At 37.9% G+C, this 19,812-nt stretch overlaps 1 protein-coding gene across 1 annotated transcript; it reads left to right on the top strand.

The window, feature by feature from the left end:
- The first annotated feature begins 326 nt into the window (after window positions 1-326).
- LOC148215389 (vomeronasal type-2 receptor 26-like) lies at window positions 327-19,566 on the top strand. The gene is made up of 5 exons (XM_088143657.1): window positions 327-523; window positions 1,144-1,435; window positions 2,309-3,157; window positions 6,964-7,173; window positions 19,303-19,566. Exons 1-5 carry the CDS (start codon window positions 327-329, stop codon window positions 19,564-19,566), a joined length of 1,812 nt encoding a protein of 603 aa, XP_087999783.1.
- The last annotated feature ends 246 nt before the right edge of the window (window positions 19,567-19,812 follow it).

Consider the following 19,812-nt stretch of genomic DNA (forward strand, 5'->3'; position numbering starts at 1 on the left):
GAGAAAAATATCAGTTTGGTTATAAAGTAACTCTTGAAGCCCAGGGAGATTGGCACAAGGTGTAATAATGGCTTGGTTAGATTCATTGCTACAAATTTCCTCCCTTCTGTCCCATCTGCTAGGCTATCTCTTCAGATCCAGGTCATATTCAAGATATGAATTTGGACTCACATGGATCTTAAAATAGACAAGAGTGGATTTTCTCCTTAGGTGCATTCTGAAATAGAAACCTTGGATTAACCATTGGAAGACCACTGGATTAACACATACTTTCTTAGGGATAGGATAGAAGAAACTGACAGTTTCATCATAACAACAGAGTCATGATGTTTTTCCTTCTGATGTTTTTGGTGCACAAAGGAGTCACAGTGAAGTGTCCTCAAGGTGATGCCTTCCCTGTCCCACATGAGTGGTACCAGCCTGGTGACCTTGTCATTGGTGGAATGGTGTCTCACATTGTTTACCACCTTTCTGAAATTCAATTCGAGGAACACCCTTCTCTAAAACGTTTTGACTTCCCAGTGTAAGAATTTTTTTTCCTTCTGTTACATTTTCCAATCTTAGCCATATCTCAAAAAATTGCTTATATGAATAAAAGCTGTTGGAGCTTGAATGCAGTTTTTTGTATATAATCTAAGCCTTTCTTTTGTTTCAAATGTATCTGGTTGTGGGAGAAAATAGATAGATAGATAGATAGATAGATAGATAGATAGATAGATAGATAGATAGATAGATAGATAATGGCTTTGGTGCAATAAGTCTTTGAAAGGATATGTAGTGAACGTAAAATAATTTTAAAAAACGTTCCTCATGAATTCTCAGAAAATATATATGCAGTAAATGAGTGACACTTGCTGAACTGGTTCGTATTCTATTTTGTGCTAAACTGATAGAAAGTAAATGTGGTAGCTTGATAAAAATGTTACTACTTCTATTCATTGTAGTACATATTTGTTGTAAATCATGGAAATCCTGTATAAAATGTACATTTGAACTCTGAACAAATTATCCAGTGTGTTAGAAAAGCTGTCATCTTCCTACTTCCATCAGAGACAGAATTTTTTGTTATTGATATAGAAATGATGCCCCATTACAAGAATTGTAAAATGTCTTTTTCGGTGGGTGTATTTAACCTTTTTGCAGCATAATAACCAAATTCTACCAGCACGCCCTTGCCTTGGCCTTTGCTGTGAAGGAGATCAACATGAATCCCCAGATCTTACCAAACATCACTCTTGGGTTCCACATCTATGACAGTTACTACAGTCCAAGGATGACCTATCGCACCACTCTGAACCTGGTTTTCAAATCCAAGGAATTTGTCCCCAACTACAAATGTGACAGTCAGAAAAATCTCATGGCCATCATTGGAGCAATTGCGTCTGACACTTCATCCTATATGGCAGAAAGCATGAATGTCTACAAGATCCCACAGGTAGTTTGGGAAGGGAGGGTTGAGTGAGAAACTTTCACTTCTTTTGTAATTAGTATTAGAGATTAGCTTTTGCCAGGCCTTTCTGCAGGATATTCCCCACAACTCAAAAAGTTGGCTCAAAGTAATCCAATCAAAAGATTAAAAATCGTTTATTATGATTATAGATTAGAAAATTAAAATTTAAAAAATAAAGTACAGAACAACAATCCTAAACTTATTTGAGGGTGTCAGCTGACATTGTTTTTTTTTACTGCCAGCTGGCAATAGGTGGCTACTCTCCTTGCTATGTCTTGGTAACATAACACTTTAATATAAACCTCAACTGTTTTGCCTGGGAATTGTTGAAGGATTGGTGCTATATTGTCCTCTTGGAGATCTCTATACTAATTGCAATAAAGGAGGACATGCTTGACTGTTTCTATTTCTCCAGAATCTCATGGAGATAGTCTGTTATGGATAGGGATTTTATTATATCTACCATAGAGAAGGACAGAAGGTAATCCAATATGTCTAGCTCTGAAGAATTCTTTCCTTAGTCTGGGAAGAGTTCACATACTCAGACAGTTAGCAGGTTTCCAGGTGTTCATGGTGATGAGCATTCTGGAACTCTAAATTAGGAAGCTAATCTTGGTTTGTAATCCAGTTATATACCACAGGTGAGGAAATATTTTACCTTCAGGTTTTACTTGCTTGTACTGTTCATCAGAACTTCCATAATGTACTAGAACTGGAGAAATTTTCAATGTAGGGACAACTTCATTCAGTTTCCATCCAGCAATAATTTTCCAATATTTTTTCACTTGATTCTCATGCCTTTTTGTTTTCTTTTGCTTTCACTGAGGTTTTTTTTCTTCGTTTGTTTGTTTTGTTTAGTTGACCTATGCCTCTTTTTCGCAAGAAGAGTTTAAGACTACTAAGCTATCTTCCCTTTACTGCATGGTCCCAAATGAGGACCATCAGTACATTGGAGTAATACGACTTCTTCTCCATTTTGGATGGACATGGATTGGAGTCTTTGCTTTTCATAACATTGAAGAACATTTCTTGCCAAAACTGCAGCTGTTATTTTCCCAGAATGGCATCTGTTTAGCTTTCACACAAAAATTTCCACAAGGTTCCCTCTTGGAAGACTTGTCAGAATTACTTGATGCAATCTCGATTTTTTCTAATAAATTGATAGATCAGAAAGCAAATGCTTTTCTTGTCTATGGAGAATCATTCACAATTGTGTGGCTCAGAATGGTTGTATTTCTACATGATCCTGAAAATAAAGAGAGCGCATCATTCAGAAGGGTTTGGATCCTGATGAACCCAATTGATTTCATACTGACTGGAATGCAAAGGGGTTGGGATCTCAGGATGTTCCACGGGGCTCTTTCCTTTTCAGTTCATTCAAGAGAAGTTCAAGGGTTCAAAGAATTTCTTCAAGTCATCAAACCTTCAACTCACAAAGATGGATTTCTTCAAGACGTTTGGGAACAATTGTTTGACTGTTCATTTCCAAATGCAGAGTCACCCTCAATAATCAGTGAAACTTGCAGTGGAGAAGAGAATTTGGAGACCCTGCCTGGGCCTTTCTTTGAGTTTCAGATGACTGGCCATAGCTACAGTATTTACAATGCTGTTTATGCAGTGGCACATTCCTTGCAGGAGATAGTGAGATCAAGATCCAAACAGAGAGAAATTCCCATGTTTGAATTTCCAGATCTGCAGCCTTGGCAGGTAATCTCTCCATGCCATACCTATCTTTTGTTTCAGTGAATAGATATTCCCATCTATGTGTTAATAGGATTTGTTTGCCCTGGCTGATGGCCACATACAGATACTGAGGCAACAAAGTTAGTTGTGTAAGAGGTCATTCTATGTTATAGAATAAAAGAGGATTAAAACAATCTATGCCTTTGAAAATTTCAGTCTAGTCAATGGATTTATGTATCAGTCTTGGTTCCACATAGAACCCTTTCATCTCCACCTAGAATTGGCCTTTGTTCCTAGGCCAACATGCTTTTCTGAAATGTGGTCATTTCACCTTTCTTACTACCTTTTGACAATTTATTCAAGACAAGGGTTTTAGTCTGGGGATTTAGGGCTGAGGTCGGTTGTTCTGTGGTAGGATAGGTGTATTAAAGGAAACAAGTGGTGTTGGTTTTTTGACTTATGGTAAACTACCAGAGGAATTACAGAGTTTGGTGCTTTAAAGTACTTGTCATGATGAATTAATAAAATAAAAGTGAGTTGTATATATCTCAATTCTTGATAATTCTTTGTGGGTCAACCTTTTCCTCTTCCATATTTCAAGCCAGGAAATGTTCGTCTCCCCTGAAGTAGGGGTAAAGAAAGGGAAGCTTTAATTCTTTGACTCATCAGGCATTGTTTTCCTTCGGACTCCCTCTTTCTTATCCTCCATCAAATAGCTCCATAAATTTCTTCAAGGGATTTATTTTAAAAACACAGCTGGAGAAAGAATCTTCTTCAAAGACCATAGAGAAGGTCCAGGTGGCTTTGACATTCTCAACATGATCCCTTTTCCAAACAGACCCTTTCAGAGAGTAACAGTTGGAAAGTGAGACCTCAATGCTCTAAAAGGAAAAGAATTCATCATTGAGGAGAACACAATCCTTTGGCACCTTGGTTTTAACCAGGTATGAAATCATGCTTGTGCACAAAGGACCAAATACCCTCTCTTAAATGCCCTCATGACATTTTATTCCTTCAGAAATAAGATGGGTCACTCTATCATCTTGTTCAGACATAATTGAACCCTGTATTTCTATTATGGTGGAGGGGAAATCCATATTCTGAAAAATGTCTAGCCATCATGGTATTATGAATACCTTATATAAACATTGGATAACTTTAATCCATGTTTAATGGATAGGTAGGTGAGTAGGTGAGTAGGTATATAGATAGATGAGAGAGAGAGAGAGAGAGAGAGAGAGAGAGAGAGAGAGAGAGAGAGAGAAGTTCTTCCTCTTTATCTTTGTAATGATCACTACTTTTCTGAATGCTGGAAGAAAAGGGCTGTAGGGAGACTATTCTGCTGCTATTCCATGCCTACAAACAAAGATTTCCAAGCAAATTGGTAGTTTCACCATTTATTTTTTCATTATATAGGATTAAAGAAATGGAATTCCCAGATTAGTATATGTAAGTGTATTACTTTCACTAATTTTTGAAGGAGAATATTCATTGTCTATTCACATAGATCAAAATCAGTTGTCCATAAATCAAAGTTGTTTATGAGAATTCTGCAGCTATTGTAACCTGTAAAGGAGATAAATAGATATTTGGTGATGGATGGATGGATGGATGGATGGATGGATGGATGGATGGATAGATAGATAGATAGATAGATAGATAGATAGATAGATAGATAGATAGATATCACTACATTTTATTTCACCACATGACCCTTAATTTATATTAGTGGTAGTTGTTATTGTTCACACTTGCAATCTCTTTTGCTTGGTATTCTTGTCCTAATGATTTCACGTGTTTGTACAACAAATACCTTTCTTGTCTTTAAACTTCTGGTGAGCCACCTTGACAAACTGACGTTCCTCTACAATAGAGGAACACAGTGCGGCTGAAAAGGGTGCTCAGAATCAGGATTCTGGCTGCTGAAATCTCCCTGGAGTAAGGAGAGATTGCAAGCTTAGCCATATGGACTAAAAATCAGTTTACCTGACCAAGGTTAAAGTAATGGATTGCTATCTCTGGTGGTGTTTCATGGTTTTTTGGATTGGGACTGAATGATTATGGTTATTTTTGGTAATGTTTAATGGTTTTTTTTTTTTTTTGACTGGGACTGGATTCTGACTCTTTGAAAAAAGGAAATGGGGGATGCATTTAAATAAAAAGGGAGATATAAATATAGAAGGAAGGATTCAAATTTGGCAGTAATAGATCCAGTTTCTAATACTTAGGTTGTTATTTCTCATAACCATTACCAAACTTTTGCTAATGAATATGGAGAGTTGAGATTTTAGAGATGGGTTTACAGAGAATGGGGTGAGGTATGAAATGAAGAGGTGTTCAGTTCTACTTTAAGAGGTATTACTAAGTTGTAAATATCAGTTATACTTGCTGGGAATGAAGGGGAAGTTTTCTTCTATTTTTTTTTCTTTTTTCCTTTTTTTCTGTACTTTTAATTTTTAAAAAAATACTTTATTTTTTAAATATATTTATGTACTATGTATTTAGATTACTTTTACTGTATGTGTATAACATAATCATAAAAAAATTATTGGGAAAAAAAGAGAATCAGACAATCCTGTGACTTGCAGCAGTCATAAAGCAAACTGCATTATTTAGAAAGGTGTGGATCATGATTACACAGATTGATTTTGTACTATCAGGCCTTCAAATTGTGTGGGATATCCTGATATCCCCATGGGCTATTTCATTTACCTTTGATTCAAGAGCAGTTGTAGGGCTCAAGGAATTCCCTAAGACCATAAAATCTTATTCAAGCTACAGAAATGGATTTCTGCAGGATGTTTGGGAACAATCATTTGAGTGTTCATTTCCAAAACTAGAGTTACAACAAATGCCCATTGGGTAGTGCACTGGGGAGAAGAAGCTGGAGGATCTTCCTGGGCCCATGTTTGAAAAGGAAATTACTGGCCAAAGCTGCAGTGCCTACAATGATGCTTATGCTGTGGCTCATGCTTTCCATCTTCTACTCATGTTGGGGTTCAATAAAAAAAAAATGATAATGTGTCAAAAATCTGACTGCAGATTTGCAGGCTTGGAAGGTGTTCTCTCTGCATTGGACACTTCTTTTATTTCAATGAACAGTTTGGTGTAGAATTACCATTTGCAGCCATTGTTGAAAGCTTTAATACTTTCTACTTGTGGAACCAAGTTATGTATGAACATTGAGAAGCTACTATATAAATCACTGTTTAGGTGTCAGGATAATTTATGTAGGAAATCATTGTAGCTTGCACAATAAGAGATGGTTATTTCTTATCATCTATTTCTTTCTCTACCTATCATCTATCGATTAATCTACCTATCATCTATCTAGTATCTATCTATCTATCTATCTATCTATCTATCTATCTATCTATCTATCTATGGAAGAATTCTTGAGTCTCAGATTCTAAAATCCAGCTAAAGGAAATTTCTCAAGTCCCATGCTCTCAAATAGTTTTGTACAAATGAAGAAGGAACAGTAGAGAGTAAGACTGTGTATGGTCTAGGTTTAATTAGTTGTTTAAATAGTGAACCTAAATCATAACTGAAGTTACATAACTTCAATAGCCTGTTTCCATTTTGCTGTTGTTGATTGACCTTGTTTCCTATGTCTTCAGGGAATCATATCAAATTGATAATAGAGTAGACGTTTATATTTCCATGCAATATAGTGAATCAATTTGCTCGGTGTTCTTATTTGATATTTGTTATAAGAATGGGAAGTATGAATGAAAGAACCTTAAACTTACTGTTCCCTTCCTAATTATCATCCTTTGAACTTCCTCTCCCTTTTATTCTCTTTTAAGTAGCTCCATCCATTTCTCCAGGGCATTGCTTTTAACAATTCAGCTGGAGAGACAGTCTTCCTGAATGAAAAACGGGAAGCATCAGGTGGATTCGACATCATCAACTTGGTCACTTTTCCAAACAGATCCCTTCAGAGAGTTAGAGTTGGAAAGTTGGATCCCAGTGCTCTAAACGGGAAAGAACTATTCATTGAAGAAGATTTGATTGTCTGGCACCCAGGTTTTAACCAGGTATGGGCTCGCTAAATGGACTATCCCTTGATCCCTTATGATCCCATGAAGATGTCGTTGCCTGTTAAACCATATTGAATATAGTTTCTTTAGAAATCTAATTTCTGTTTTTGAAAAAAAAAAGGTATATTCTATAAAAATGTTGTCTATGATCAAGCACTTTCCAAATTACCAAAACAACATTACGATGTAAAAGTAAGGTTTTCATATTTGGGTCTCAGTTCCATTTGAAATCATGGGATTTGCATTGTCTCCATAACAATGTCATAATGCACATTGATTTACTCAGCCTGCCCTTCTTTAATAAGCCCTTTTATACATCCTTGTAATTTCACCAACTTTTTAAGGTATAGTATAAATCCAATTAGATAAAATTCATTAGCCCTTTGGGAAGTCAAGGGTTCGTTCCCCCAAGAAAGGAGAAGAATTAGAAAATGTATTAAATATCTCCCCTTGCAAAACCTTTCATATTTATGACCAGGTTCTTCCACTTTCTCGGTGTAATGACCATTGTTCTCCTGGATCCTGGAAGAAAGGGGCTGAAGAAAAAGAATTCTGTTGCTATGACTGTCTTCCATGCCCAGAAGGGAAGATTTCAAATCAAAATGGTAGGTTGGACATTCCACCAATTTTTCATTCTATACCCTTAAGCAAACTGTTATACACTATTTTAGGATACATTAAATTAGTTGTTTGTGTGATTTGTGTATTATATTAGTGCATTGTATATTTTTAATATATTTATTGATTGTTTTTAGCTTTGCTATATGCTGCCCAAAAACAGCTGTGGTGAGATAGGCAGCTACATAAATTGGTTTAATAAAGAAGCAAATAAGTAAGTAAGTAAGTAAGTAAGTAAGTAAATAAATAAATAAATAAATGATAAGTAAATAAATATACTCATTATAAGTTGAGCTAAGCAATTTCTGACCTAATAAATGTTTGAATGGGAGATTACCAGTCAATTATCATTTTTAGAGTAGACTGGGGATTAAAGAAAAAGTGTGCTGGAAAAAGACAAGAGCAAAGTATTTTGTTCTTACAAGGAAGGAAGGAAGGAAGGAAGGAAGGAAGGAAGGAAGGAAGGAAGGAAGGAAGGAAGGAAGGAAGGAAGGAAGAAAGCAAGCAAGCATATTACTTGAATCTACAGGCATTGACTTAACGACATCTTGATCTTTTACTTTTTTCTTTTTTCACCCTGATTAAACTATGATTTGAGGTCCAGTAATCACCTCTTTTAAAGACAGCATAGAAAACAGGAGAATAAAGTTAAAGTTGAAAGTCTAGTTAAAATTTCAAGAAGAAATGACATTTTTTACAGATAATAGTGTAATGCTCAGCAAACAACATTTCAATTGGCTCAGTTCAGCTTAGCTGTTAGTGAACGCAGACATTTTTTCCACTTCATCTGCCATTTTCCGGGCTTTATTTTCTATGAAAACCTGAAAGTGAGGGAAAGCAGAGAAGTTCACCAGACCAAGGAAGATTTATGAATGGATCTGATACACTATATAGAACTGTTCCTCTTCTAGTGATTGTTGTAAGCTAGTCGCCACTTCTGAAATTCTCCAAATATTTTAGTCATAAGGTATCTATTACCAAGCATGTTTCTTTCCTCTCTGAGAGGCTGAAAACTATCCTTTTGACAAAAATGCTGGCTTTCTTCCTACTCAGAGAACATCAGAGAATTGCAGAGAGTAAAGTTAATCCATATAATCTGTCAACATTTTCCTCAAATGTCCATTTCCTTGAATGTCCATTCAAGGAACTATTCTAGGTATTAATTGGGATAGATAACTTCTTTTCCTTGGGTGTGTTCAACCTGAGACTACACAGGCATCTTTAGGAGATAAATCTGCCCATCCTGTAAGATCTGGGAGAGATGATCTGCTGAGGGTCCCATCCCACAAGGAGATCCAACAGCAAAGACCCATAGTGGAGCTTTCTCAGGGGGGGCACCCTTGCCAACAAATGGAGATTGGATGTGTGTTTGCAGAACTGACTAATATTTGCCACACAGAAGGAATGTAAAGGTCAGGATAAAATATAGGAATCAGACTAATATACCTTTCTTATCTTGACAGGAAAATTAGGTGGTTATTTTTCCTTGTCAGACCCACATTTTTCTTCCAAGTAAAAAGAATGATCTTTCCTTACTTTACTCACTCTTTAGGAAGGAGGAAACCCAAAAGAGTTTAAAGGAATTATATTGGTTTCCACTGAAGAGTCAGTACTTCTGCTTCTCTTAGTAGAGTCTTATATCCAACATCATAGTTTTCTTTTCCATGTTTTGGAAAAATGGGAAAAGTCCAAATTGTCTATAATGCAATAAAGTGAAAATTTTAAAAAGTATTGAATTTCAAAGAATAATTGCCCTTCCCATTGTATGTTCTTTTATTTCAATCCTAAATGCTACCACTGAGGAAAAACTACATTTTTATATCAACACGATCATAGTGGTAACCAGAGGAAAGAACTCAAAATGAATAACAGTTGGCACCCACTCATAAAGTTATTTTCAAAAACATGGAATGCACAGATGACATATTCCTTGACTTTTCTTCCAGATATGGATGACTGTTTTGAATGTTCAGAAGATCATTATCCAAATAAAGAAAAGGAAGGATGTATCCAGAAAGTGGTGGACTTTCTCACTTTTGAAGAAACTTTAGGAATTGGTTTTGCTTCATCTGCTCTTTGTCTCTTCTTCTTGACATCTTGGGTACTTGGAACATTTATTAAGCACAGGGATACTCCCATTGTTAAAGCCAACAACCGGGCCCTCACCTACACCCTCCTTGTCTCCCTGCTGCTCTGTTTCCTCTCCTCTTTCTTCTTCCTCAGCCATCCTGGCCGAGTGACCTGCCTTCTCCGACAATCCACTTTTGGCATCACCTTCTCAGTGGCCATTTCTAGTGTCCTGGCCAAAACCCTCACTGTGGTGGTTGCTTTCATGGCCACTAAACCAGGATCTCTGATGAGGAAATGGGTGGGGAAAAGATTGGCCTTTTCTACAGTCCTTTCCTGCTCTCTTGTCCAAGTATGTATTTGTGCTCTTTGGTTGTCAACATCTCCCCCATTCCCCAAGTTAGACATGCACTCAGAAGCCAAAGAAATGATTTTACAATGCAATGAGGGGTCAGCCTCCTTCTTCTACTGTGTCTTGGGGTACATGGGGACCTTGGCCATCGCCAGCTTCATTGTGGCCTTTCTTGCCCGTAAATTGCCTGACAGCTTTAATGAAGCCAAGTTCATCACCTTCAGCATGTTGGCCTTCTGCAGTGTGTGGGTCTCCTTTTTTCCAGCCTATCTGAGCACAAAAGGAAAAGCCATGGTAGCTGTGGAGGTCTTCTCCATTCTGTCCTCCAGCGCTGCATTAGTGGGATGCATCTTTTTGCCAAAATGCTTCATCATTGTTTTCAGGCCTGAGCTCAACCACAGGGAACAACTCATAAAGAGGAATTAGTACAACATGTGATCTTTCTTGCTATGAGAAATTGCTGACAAAAAAGAATAGAAACTTTTCTGTCTACAGGAATCATACAGAAATTTTTATGTGTGACATTCGAAATAAGTGCTCATGGTGGTGCATTTTCAACTATTTTCCAGGATTCTTTAATATAACCCTTTCTCCCTTTCAACACACCAAGCTAGTAGGATTTTGCCAAAATGCTACATCATTGTTTTCAGGCCTCAGCTAAACCACAGGGAGCAACTAATAAAGAGGAATTAGTAGATCATGTGATCTTTCTCACTATAAGAAATTGCACACAAAAGAGAATAAAAAGACTGTTTGCTGTCTACCAGAAACATTTAGAACTTTTTATAACTTCTATAAAGCATACTTTTTTCTGTCAAAGGAAGATTGATGGAGGATTAGCATTATTGTTTAGAATGATTACAGTCACCCATTCCAAAAGAAATACTGATACTGCTGCAAATTTCAACCATTTTGAAAGTTTCTTTAACCTAATCCTTTCTTCTGGACATAAGATGTATCATGGCGTACTGATGTGAATCTTGCAACTTCTATATCTGAATCAAATGGAAACACATAAGGTTGCAATTTGAATCTTGACATCACCAAATACATGTTGTCATTTTGATGCTACCTTGGCTTTCTGTGGACACAGCTGTCCACCAGATGTTTCAATTCTTCATGGATTACAGGGAAATAAATCTTGTGGTTTAGTCAAGTGGCACAATTTATCGTGAAAATGCAACCCTCAGTGCAGACTTGGCCAATTTGGCAAGTTTGAATTAATAGTAGAGCCTAGCAGGTGGACTAGACCTCAACAGACCCTGTCAGCCATTCCAGGGTTTCTCTTTAATTTCAGAAGTCCTTGAGGATTATTATTACTATAATTAGCAAAAATCAATCCACTGAAGGATGAAGGCTCTTTCACTGGAGGTAATGAACCACAATGTACCACATTGGTCCAGTGCAAGCCATAGAGAGGTTGATGATTTTTGACTTCCTGATGCAGAGATGAGAGAGAGTGACTGGCTCAAAATCACCCATCTGGCTTATCTGCCTAAGGACAGACTAGAACTCATGGTCTCCTAGCTTCTAGTCCAGGACCTTAACCGATAACCACACTGGCTGTCACTGAGGGTTTATATAGGGAACAAAATACACTTGGTTTTGTATAAGAGAATTGTTGTAAGAAGGAAGAGTCTTCCTATGGAAACAGAATAGTTCATAATCATCACAGAAATTCAGATATCCATAATTTCTAACAAGAAATGAATGTTTGGGAATTCTCCTTGCCCACTTGTTCTTCCCTGGTGGCCGTAATCACTTGTGGACTTCACTTTAGTACCTACGTTTTCAGTTCCTCTTCTGTTGACTAGAGAAAGTAAGAAGTAGAAATGGAATTGTCCCCCAGTTAGAAAATCAAAGGTAATTTCAGGGACAGAAGCTGTTATTTGGGGTCTTTGCGATCCAGAGTTTTTCTTCAGTTGAGATTTCTCTATAATTTCTATTTTAAGAAGGATTTTAGTTTGCTCATGGACATCTGCTGTGGGAAATGAGAAGGAGCATAAAGATGGAACATGCATCATGAGATTGTGATCCAAACTCCACCCCATCTGAACCTGCATAGTGAGCTGCATGAAAGCATGACATTTCTGTGCCATCAACAGTATGCTCACTGTTAGGCTTTACTAAAACTCCCATGGATAATCAGTTTTAGTTCATTGGAGTGGATACAGCCAGCTGGATTGCTTGGGTATCAGGGTTTTGTCATCTTCTCCATGAGCTGAATTTCACTGGCTGAGTCCACTCTTTCTGACGTTCTTCTGATATTCCTCCAAGAGTTCACATGATTTCACTGTCTGAATGTGTATCTGCTGGGTAGAAGAGAAATGAACAGTCAGACTCAATTTCCTGTTTTTGTTAAGAATGACGATCAACTTCTCATACTGTGCACCTTAGGCACAGTAATACATGGCAGTGTCAGCAGCTGACAAGGAATTCCACTGAAGGGAATACACATTCTTGGAGTTGTCTGAAGCAATAGTGGTAGGGCTTTGAAGAGAAGATGAATATGATTTTACCCCACTATAGGGGTAGATTCCAGCAATCCATTCTAAGCCTTTTTCTGGAGGCTGACAGACCCAGCTCCAAGCACAGCTACTACTAGTGATGGAGACACCTGTAACTTTACAGAGTAAATTTAGACTTTGTCCTGGTCTTACAGTTTCAGGCCCTGATGACCCAAGGTGGACATCAGAGAAAGACCCTAAAGAAGTAGGAGAGAAAAAAAATCAGGATTCCCATACGTCATAAAAGATCACAGAGTCACTTTCTCTAAAATTGTGTACTCACATTTTGGCATGGCTATCAGAGGAATTAAAAGAGCAAGAAAATCATAGTGTTTTTTTTTTTTAAAAGAAATTTCCTCTAGTTTGAAATGTACAATTTGAAGAAAATGTGGAGATCCAAAATGAGGGTCCTGCTTTTAAAGGGGAATATTTCATGATGATATCTGCATAAGGCCATTGAGCTATAAAATAGCTCTTAGAAAGCAATGTTTAGTGGAGTTTGTATTCTTTATGAGAATCCATGGAAACCCCATCTCCCTCCCTCCCTCCCTCCCTCCCTCCCTCCCTCCCTCCCTCCCTTCCTTCCTTCTTCCTTCCTTCCTTCCTTTCCTCCATCACAGCTCACAATCCACAACCCAGCACTAATGGTTGGAAGAAAAGTCAGGGTTTCACAGCCTTCTATTGGCCCCATCTTAATCTCTGTGGTGAGGTTCTTCTACAGGGCAAACTTCTCAAGACTCATTATCTATCATTGTAAAGTGCATTGGAAAGGTTACCTTTTGAGTCCACAATCATACCCTGTAAGAAGAGTAGGTGTCAGAGATGTCTTCTTTCCAGTTTTGGACATCCTCTCTAGATTCTCTTGTTTCCTTGGCATTTAGCTACTCAGAAACTGTAACTGGTGTAGGGAAGTTGGATGATTGGTCCTATAAGGTCATTTTGGAGATCTCTATAATATAGATCAAGCATCTCCTCTGCAATAAAGGAGGAGATGCTTCAATATTTGTATTTCTCCAGAATGTCATGGACATAGTCTTTCATGGATAGGTATTTTACTATATCTGCCATAGAGAAGGCAGACGGAAATCCAATACGTCTAGCTGTGATGAATTCTTTGTTTAGGCTAGGAAGAGTTAAGATGCTCAGATGACTGTTCTGAATGTTCAGAAGCTTATTATCCAAATGAAGAAAAGAAAGGACGTAACCTGAAACCAGTGGTCTTTCTAACTTTGGAAGAAACATTAGGAATTGGTTTAGCCTCCACTGCTCTTTCTTTCTTCTTCTTGACATCTTGGGTACTTGGAACTTTTATTAGGCACAGGGATACTCCCATTCTTAAAGCCAACAACCGGGCCCTCACCTATACCCTCCTTGTCTCTCTTCTGCTCTGTTTCCTCTCCTCATTGTTCTTCCTCAGCCAACTTAGCCAAGTGACCTGCCTTCTCTGACAATCCACTTTTGGCATCACTTTCTCAGTGGCCATTTCTAGTGTCCTGGCCAAAACCATCACTGTGGTGGTTGCTTTCATGGCCATTAAACCAGGATCTCCAATGAGGAAATAGTGGGGAACTTTTTGACTGTCCTTTCCTGCTCTCTCATCAAAGTATGTATTTGTGCTCTTTGGTTGTCAACATCTCCCCCATTCCCCAAGTTAGACATGCACTCAGAAGCCAAAGAAATGATTTTACAATGCAATGAGGGGTCAGCCTCCTTCTTCTACTGTGTCTTGGGGTACATGGGGATCTTGGCCCTCGCCAGCTTTATTGTGGCCTTTCTTGCCCATAAATTGCCTGACAGCTTTAATGAAGCCAGGTTCATCTCCTTCAGCATGTTGGCCTTCTGCAGTGTGTGGCTCTCCTTTTTTCCAGCCTATCTGAGCACAAGAGGAAAAGCCATGGTAGCCGTGGAGGTCTTCTCCATCCTGTCCTCCAGTGCTGCATTAGTGGGGTGCATCTTTTTGCCAGAATGCTTCATCATTGATTTCAGGCCTCAGCTAAACCACAAGGAACAACTAATAAAGAGGAATTAGTTCATCATGTTATCTTTCTCCCTATGAGAAATTGCTGGCAAAAAAGACTGTTTCCTATCTACAGGAAACATATAGAAGCTGTTGTTTCTGTCAAATGAGGATTTGTGGATTATTATTACTATTACTATTGAAATTTAATAGTGTCATTGTTAAAATAGTTCTCTTTCTACTGTATTTTTAACCAGTTTCCAAGATTTTTAACCAAACCTCTTTCAACGCAGAGAGGGAAGAAGACGTGGAACATCTAGCTTTTTGGTTACTGTTAGGAGATTTGATATATTGAGTCCAAGGATGTCCAGCAGTTGCAGCTGCCACTTTCATGGTTTTTATGCTTTCAATTAATAAACCATTGCATAAATATAGTAAAAAGCTAATTAACGTTTTATGGACATGTATTTAACACAGTAACACTGGGGAAAAGTTTTGGATTGGTTAGGGTTGTTTGAAATGTAAAATTTAGGAAGTTTCTGAAACCTGTACATATAACCATATATTTTTTAAAAAGTTTCAAGTTGGGTCATAGTGACTCACTCTCAATCCGTCCTCCTATTTCCAATGTAACCTTTTATCAGCGTATAATAATGTTCAAAATTTAGTAAAATGAAATGAAATGTATTCTTCCTTCTGCCTCATCCTTCATTAGAAATGTATTTTGGCTAATTATTGTAATAAAGATTGATTTGATTTGGTTTGATATTAGAAGTGTGGCATTTGGTATGAAAAGGAATGGAGAAAGTTGGCCCAAATCCTAGGGGAAAAAAAAGTGCACCTCTCTTTTATATGAGAAGGACCTCCAAGATGAAAATACTGGGGAAAATAGTCTGTGTTCTACTCTGTGTGTGCGTATGTGTGTGTGTGTGTATGCATATATGCAATATACATATGCATATACATACATAAATACATATATATATATATATATATATATATATACACACACACACACACACACACACACATACCCAGAGTTTATATCCAGAGATAAAATTAGGTCAGAGATAGAGATGAGAGAATGAGAATAATTTTATTCTCTTTCGAATTGTGAGATGTATATAGCCACAGATTTTGCTATGGATGTAAACCCTCTACTGGAATTCAAACCCAAAGGGTTTGAAGCCCATCGTAAGATCTACGGTTACGTTCCCCTGACCAATTCCAAATAGAACAAAACCATCTACTGCCTCCTCACGGTCAGTGTAAGTGAAGACACCAGACAGTATATCAATTGTGCAAACAAAAGAGAAATTGCCTCTCTTCTAAGGTGTTGTGGGTGGAAGTCATGTAAAACCTTTTAAAATAAGGGCATGACATAACATTTATACGTCTTGTGAGAAAAATATACCTTTGGGGGAAAGAAGCCAGTTTTCAGAGGCCTCGGAGGAATGGGATCTCCTTAATGAAATTGAAACATAAAGGAATGTGCAGCATCCTTGAAGCTGGTGTGAACTAGGCTGGTTGGAAAGTCCTTGTCACAAACGTCCCCATAGCAACTTAGGCATCCATCTTGAGGGAGGATGCCTTCTTCCTGGCATTTGGCAACTTGAACTAAATTGTTTCTCCTTCTCTGTGACGCTATTGTTTTCCTAGTAGATGGCAGATAACAGAGGGGCAGAGGGTAACTTGAGCAGTGTTCCTTATTTAGGTATGTCTGCATCATCATACGAATATATATGCATATGGGTTCTTTTCCCTCCTCCTTCTAATAGAACTGCATAAATCTCAGAGAATCCATTTTGCCTGCAGGGGAGTGTCTCCCACTAACCTTTGGTGGGGTCCCCCTCCAGTATGTCCTGTCTAATAAACCCTGTAGTGAAGCCTTGATTATTTTATCTTTGAGTCCTGCGTTTTGATTCCACAATCCGAATGCTTATGAAAAGGAAGGTGGACTCTAAAGATGGGAGGTATCTGTTCTCTATCTTCCATAATAAAAAAAGAGGACCGTTCATAAAGCACAGAACAAAAAGCATGGAATATCCCTCCATAGAGGACATGATCTCCTTTCCTTTCCTTTCCTTTCCTTTCCTTTCCTTTCCTTTCCTTTCCTTTCCTTTCCTTTCCTTTCCTTTCCTTTCCTTTCCTTTCCTTTCCTTTCCTTTCCTTTCCTTTCCTTTCCTTTTTCTTTCCAACCCAACATTTTGTGAAGAAATTATGTTGGTGACTATAATAATTTTGAAAAGCGAAGAGAAGAGGATGAAATTTGGAGAGAGGGCAGCCAACAGGAACCAACCCCCTTTCAGATTCAAACATGGGCCAGGTATCAGGGTGGGGACCATGCATTTAGAAAGATTCCCCTAACGCATCTGGCACTGGAGAGATCAGTCCACTCGGCCGTGCCTTGGACTCTCCATGACCAGATCATCTTAAACCTCCTTCTTGCTTCCCTCCCAGTCACATAAGCCAGAGTCCATGATCACTTCCATGCTTAGAGCGTCCCATTACAGCCACCACTTCTGGGCCACCACTGTCAGCTGACTTCCTGGATGAAACCTCTCTTCTGGCTGCTGTTGCTGCCCTATGGGCAACTCCTGCATAAATCCAACATGCTAACAGACCAGCAGTCAGTCACCACCAGCCACTTCACCACCTAAACTCTGTTCATGATCCTGGCTTGTCTTTCTGACACTGTTTCTTCTTAGGCCCTGGAACACTCACCAGCTTTCTCTCTACCCCCTGCAGTGCCATGTCCCTCAAGCCAGCCAGCATTTGATATCCTTCCCATTCCTGCACAGACATCTCCCAGGTGACTTTCAGAGGGTCACATCATTAGGGCAAAGGAAATGGCTAATGTAGAATTCCAAACATCAGTATCAGTATCAGTATTGACTCATATTAGCACTCTCTGCCTGAAAATATGGATGACCTCCTCAAAGGGTTCATTAACCTTGTTGTCATTCCTTAATACATTAAAAAATGTTTCCTCTTCTTACAAAACCGGTCATTTTATTTTACATGGAAAATGGGAGCCATGTTCCATTTTATTTATTTATTTGCTTGCTTGCTTGTTTGTTTATTTATTTATTTGATTTCTATTGCCATGCATCTCAGCACATAACTCTTGCTTACTTTATTGTAAGAAACAAAGATGAATTTCAACAATAAAGGCTATTTTGTATTGCCAATCTCCCTTATACTACTAAAACTGGAATTTGCTAAACAAAATAATTATCTCCTACAGGAATCAGCCTATTTTCTTAGCTAGGCCAAAACATCAAAGGCTGTGCAGATGGCTATTTAAATTCAACAACAATCAAGAGGTAATATCAGAATGGTTATAAAGCAACTCTTGACCCACAGGGAGATTGGCACAAGGGGTAATAATGGATCTGTCAGATTCTTTCCTACAAGTTCCCTCCCTCCTCTCTCATCTGCAGAATATCTCTTCAGATCCTGGTGAGATTCAAGATAGGAATTTGCACTCACATGGATCTTAAAATAGAAAATGACAGATTTTCTCATTAGGTGCATTCTCAGATATAAACCTTGGATTAATCTTTGGATCAACCATTGGAGTAATACAGACTTCCCTACGGATAGGACAGAAGACACAGACATTTTCACCATAACAATAAAGTCAAGATGTTGTTTCTTCTGATGTTCCCGGTACACAAAGTCGTCACAGTGAAGTGCCCTGAAGGAGAAACCTTCCCTGTCCCACATGAGTGGTACCAGCCTGGTGACCTCATCATTGGTGGGATGGTGTCTCATATTGTTTACCACTTTTATGAAATTCAATTTCAGGAACATCCTTCTCTAAAACCTTTTGACTTACCACTGTAAGGATTTTTTCTCTTCTTCTTCTTCTTCTTCTTCTTCTTCTTCTTCTTCTTCTTCTTCTTCTTCTTCTTCTTCTTCTTCTTCTTCTTCTTCTTCTTCTCTTCCTCCTCCTCCTCCTCCTCCTCCTCCTCCTCCTCCTCCTCCTCCTCCTCCTCCTTCTCCTTCTCCTTCTCCTTCTTCCTATGCATTTCCTAATGTTAGCCAAATCAAGAAAAAATTCTTACATGAAGAAAGCTCTCGGAGTGCAAATGCAGGGCTTTGTATATCACCTAAGCTGTCTTTGTATCTAAAATGAATCTACTCATGAGAAAAGAAATTATTTTCTTTGCGGTAAAGTCTGTCTCCTCCAATGTATGAAACTTCGGTGCAACAATTCTTTTGAAGAACATTTATTGAGTTTTAGGTAATTAAAAAAAAAAATCTACATTATCACTCCTGATAAATCAAACACATAGTAAATGAGTGATACTTTCCAAATCTGTTCATATTCTATTTGGTCCTAAATTGAAAGAAAATAAATGTGCTAACTTGAAAAAAAATCACTAATTTTGTTATAATACGTATTTTTTGCAAACCATACAAATACTGTATAAAAATATATATTTGAACTCTCTACAAATGATTTTGTATTTTAGAAAAGCTATCATCTTCCTACTTCCATAAGAGACAGAAATGTCTGTTATTCATATAGAAATGATGCCTCATTACAAGAATTGTAAAATTACATTTTCAATGGGTGTATTTAAACTATTTGCAGCATAATAACAAAATTCTATCAGGACATCCTTGCCTTGGCCTTTGCTGTGAAGGAGATCAATGAGGACTCCCAGATCTTGCCTAACATCACTCTCGGGTTCCACATCTATGACAGTTACCACAATCCAAGGATGACCTATCGCACCACTCTGGACCTGCTTTTCAAATTCAACGAATTTATCCCAAACTACAAATGTGATCACCAGAAAAATCTCATGGCCATCATTGGAGGATTAAGTTCTCATAAGTTCTCATCTCATGTCTATAAGATTCCACAGGTAGTTTAGGCAGAGAAATTTTGATTTCTTTTGTGGTTAATATTAGAGATTTGCCTTTTGCCATGTCATTCTGCAGGACTTCAATAAGGAGCAATTTGTTTCCCTTCTGTAATTTTTTCCCACAACTCAGTAAGTTGCCTTAAGGAAATCTAACCCAAATAATCATGATGTTTTATTATGATCATAGATGAGAAAATTAAATTTTAAAACATAAATCAAAGAATAAAAAAATTAAACTTATTTGAGAGCGTCACC

The sequence above is a fragment of the Python bivittatus genome, unplaced genomic scaffold (assembly GCF_059951505.1).
Source record: "Python bivittatus isolate LINGU-HERP-01145 unplaced genomic scaffold, Pbiv_v1 ctg000360_np1212, whole genome shotgun sequence".
Classification (NCBI taxonomy): Eukaryota; Metazoa; Chordata; class Lepidosauria; order Squamata; family Pythonidae; genus Python; species Python bivittatus.

What these genes read in the sequence shown, in the direction of transcription:
- LOC148215389 (XM_088143657.1), top strand. Translation starts at nt 327, where the DNA reads ATGTTTTTCCTTCTGATGTTTTTGGTGCACAAAGGAGTCACAGTGAAG. An exon ending in CAGATCTGCAGCCTTGGCAG is followed by an intron (nt 3,158 to 6,963) that starts GTAATCTCTCCA and finishes CCATTTCTCCAG; the next exon opens with GGCATTGCTTTTAACAATTC. An exon ending in GGCACCCAGGTTTTAACCAG is followed by an intron (nt 7,174 to 19,302) that starts GTATGGGCTCGC and finishes AAATTCTATCAG; the next exon opens with GACATCCTTGCCTTGGCCTT.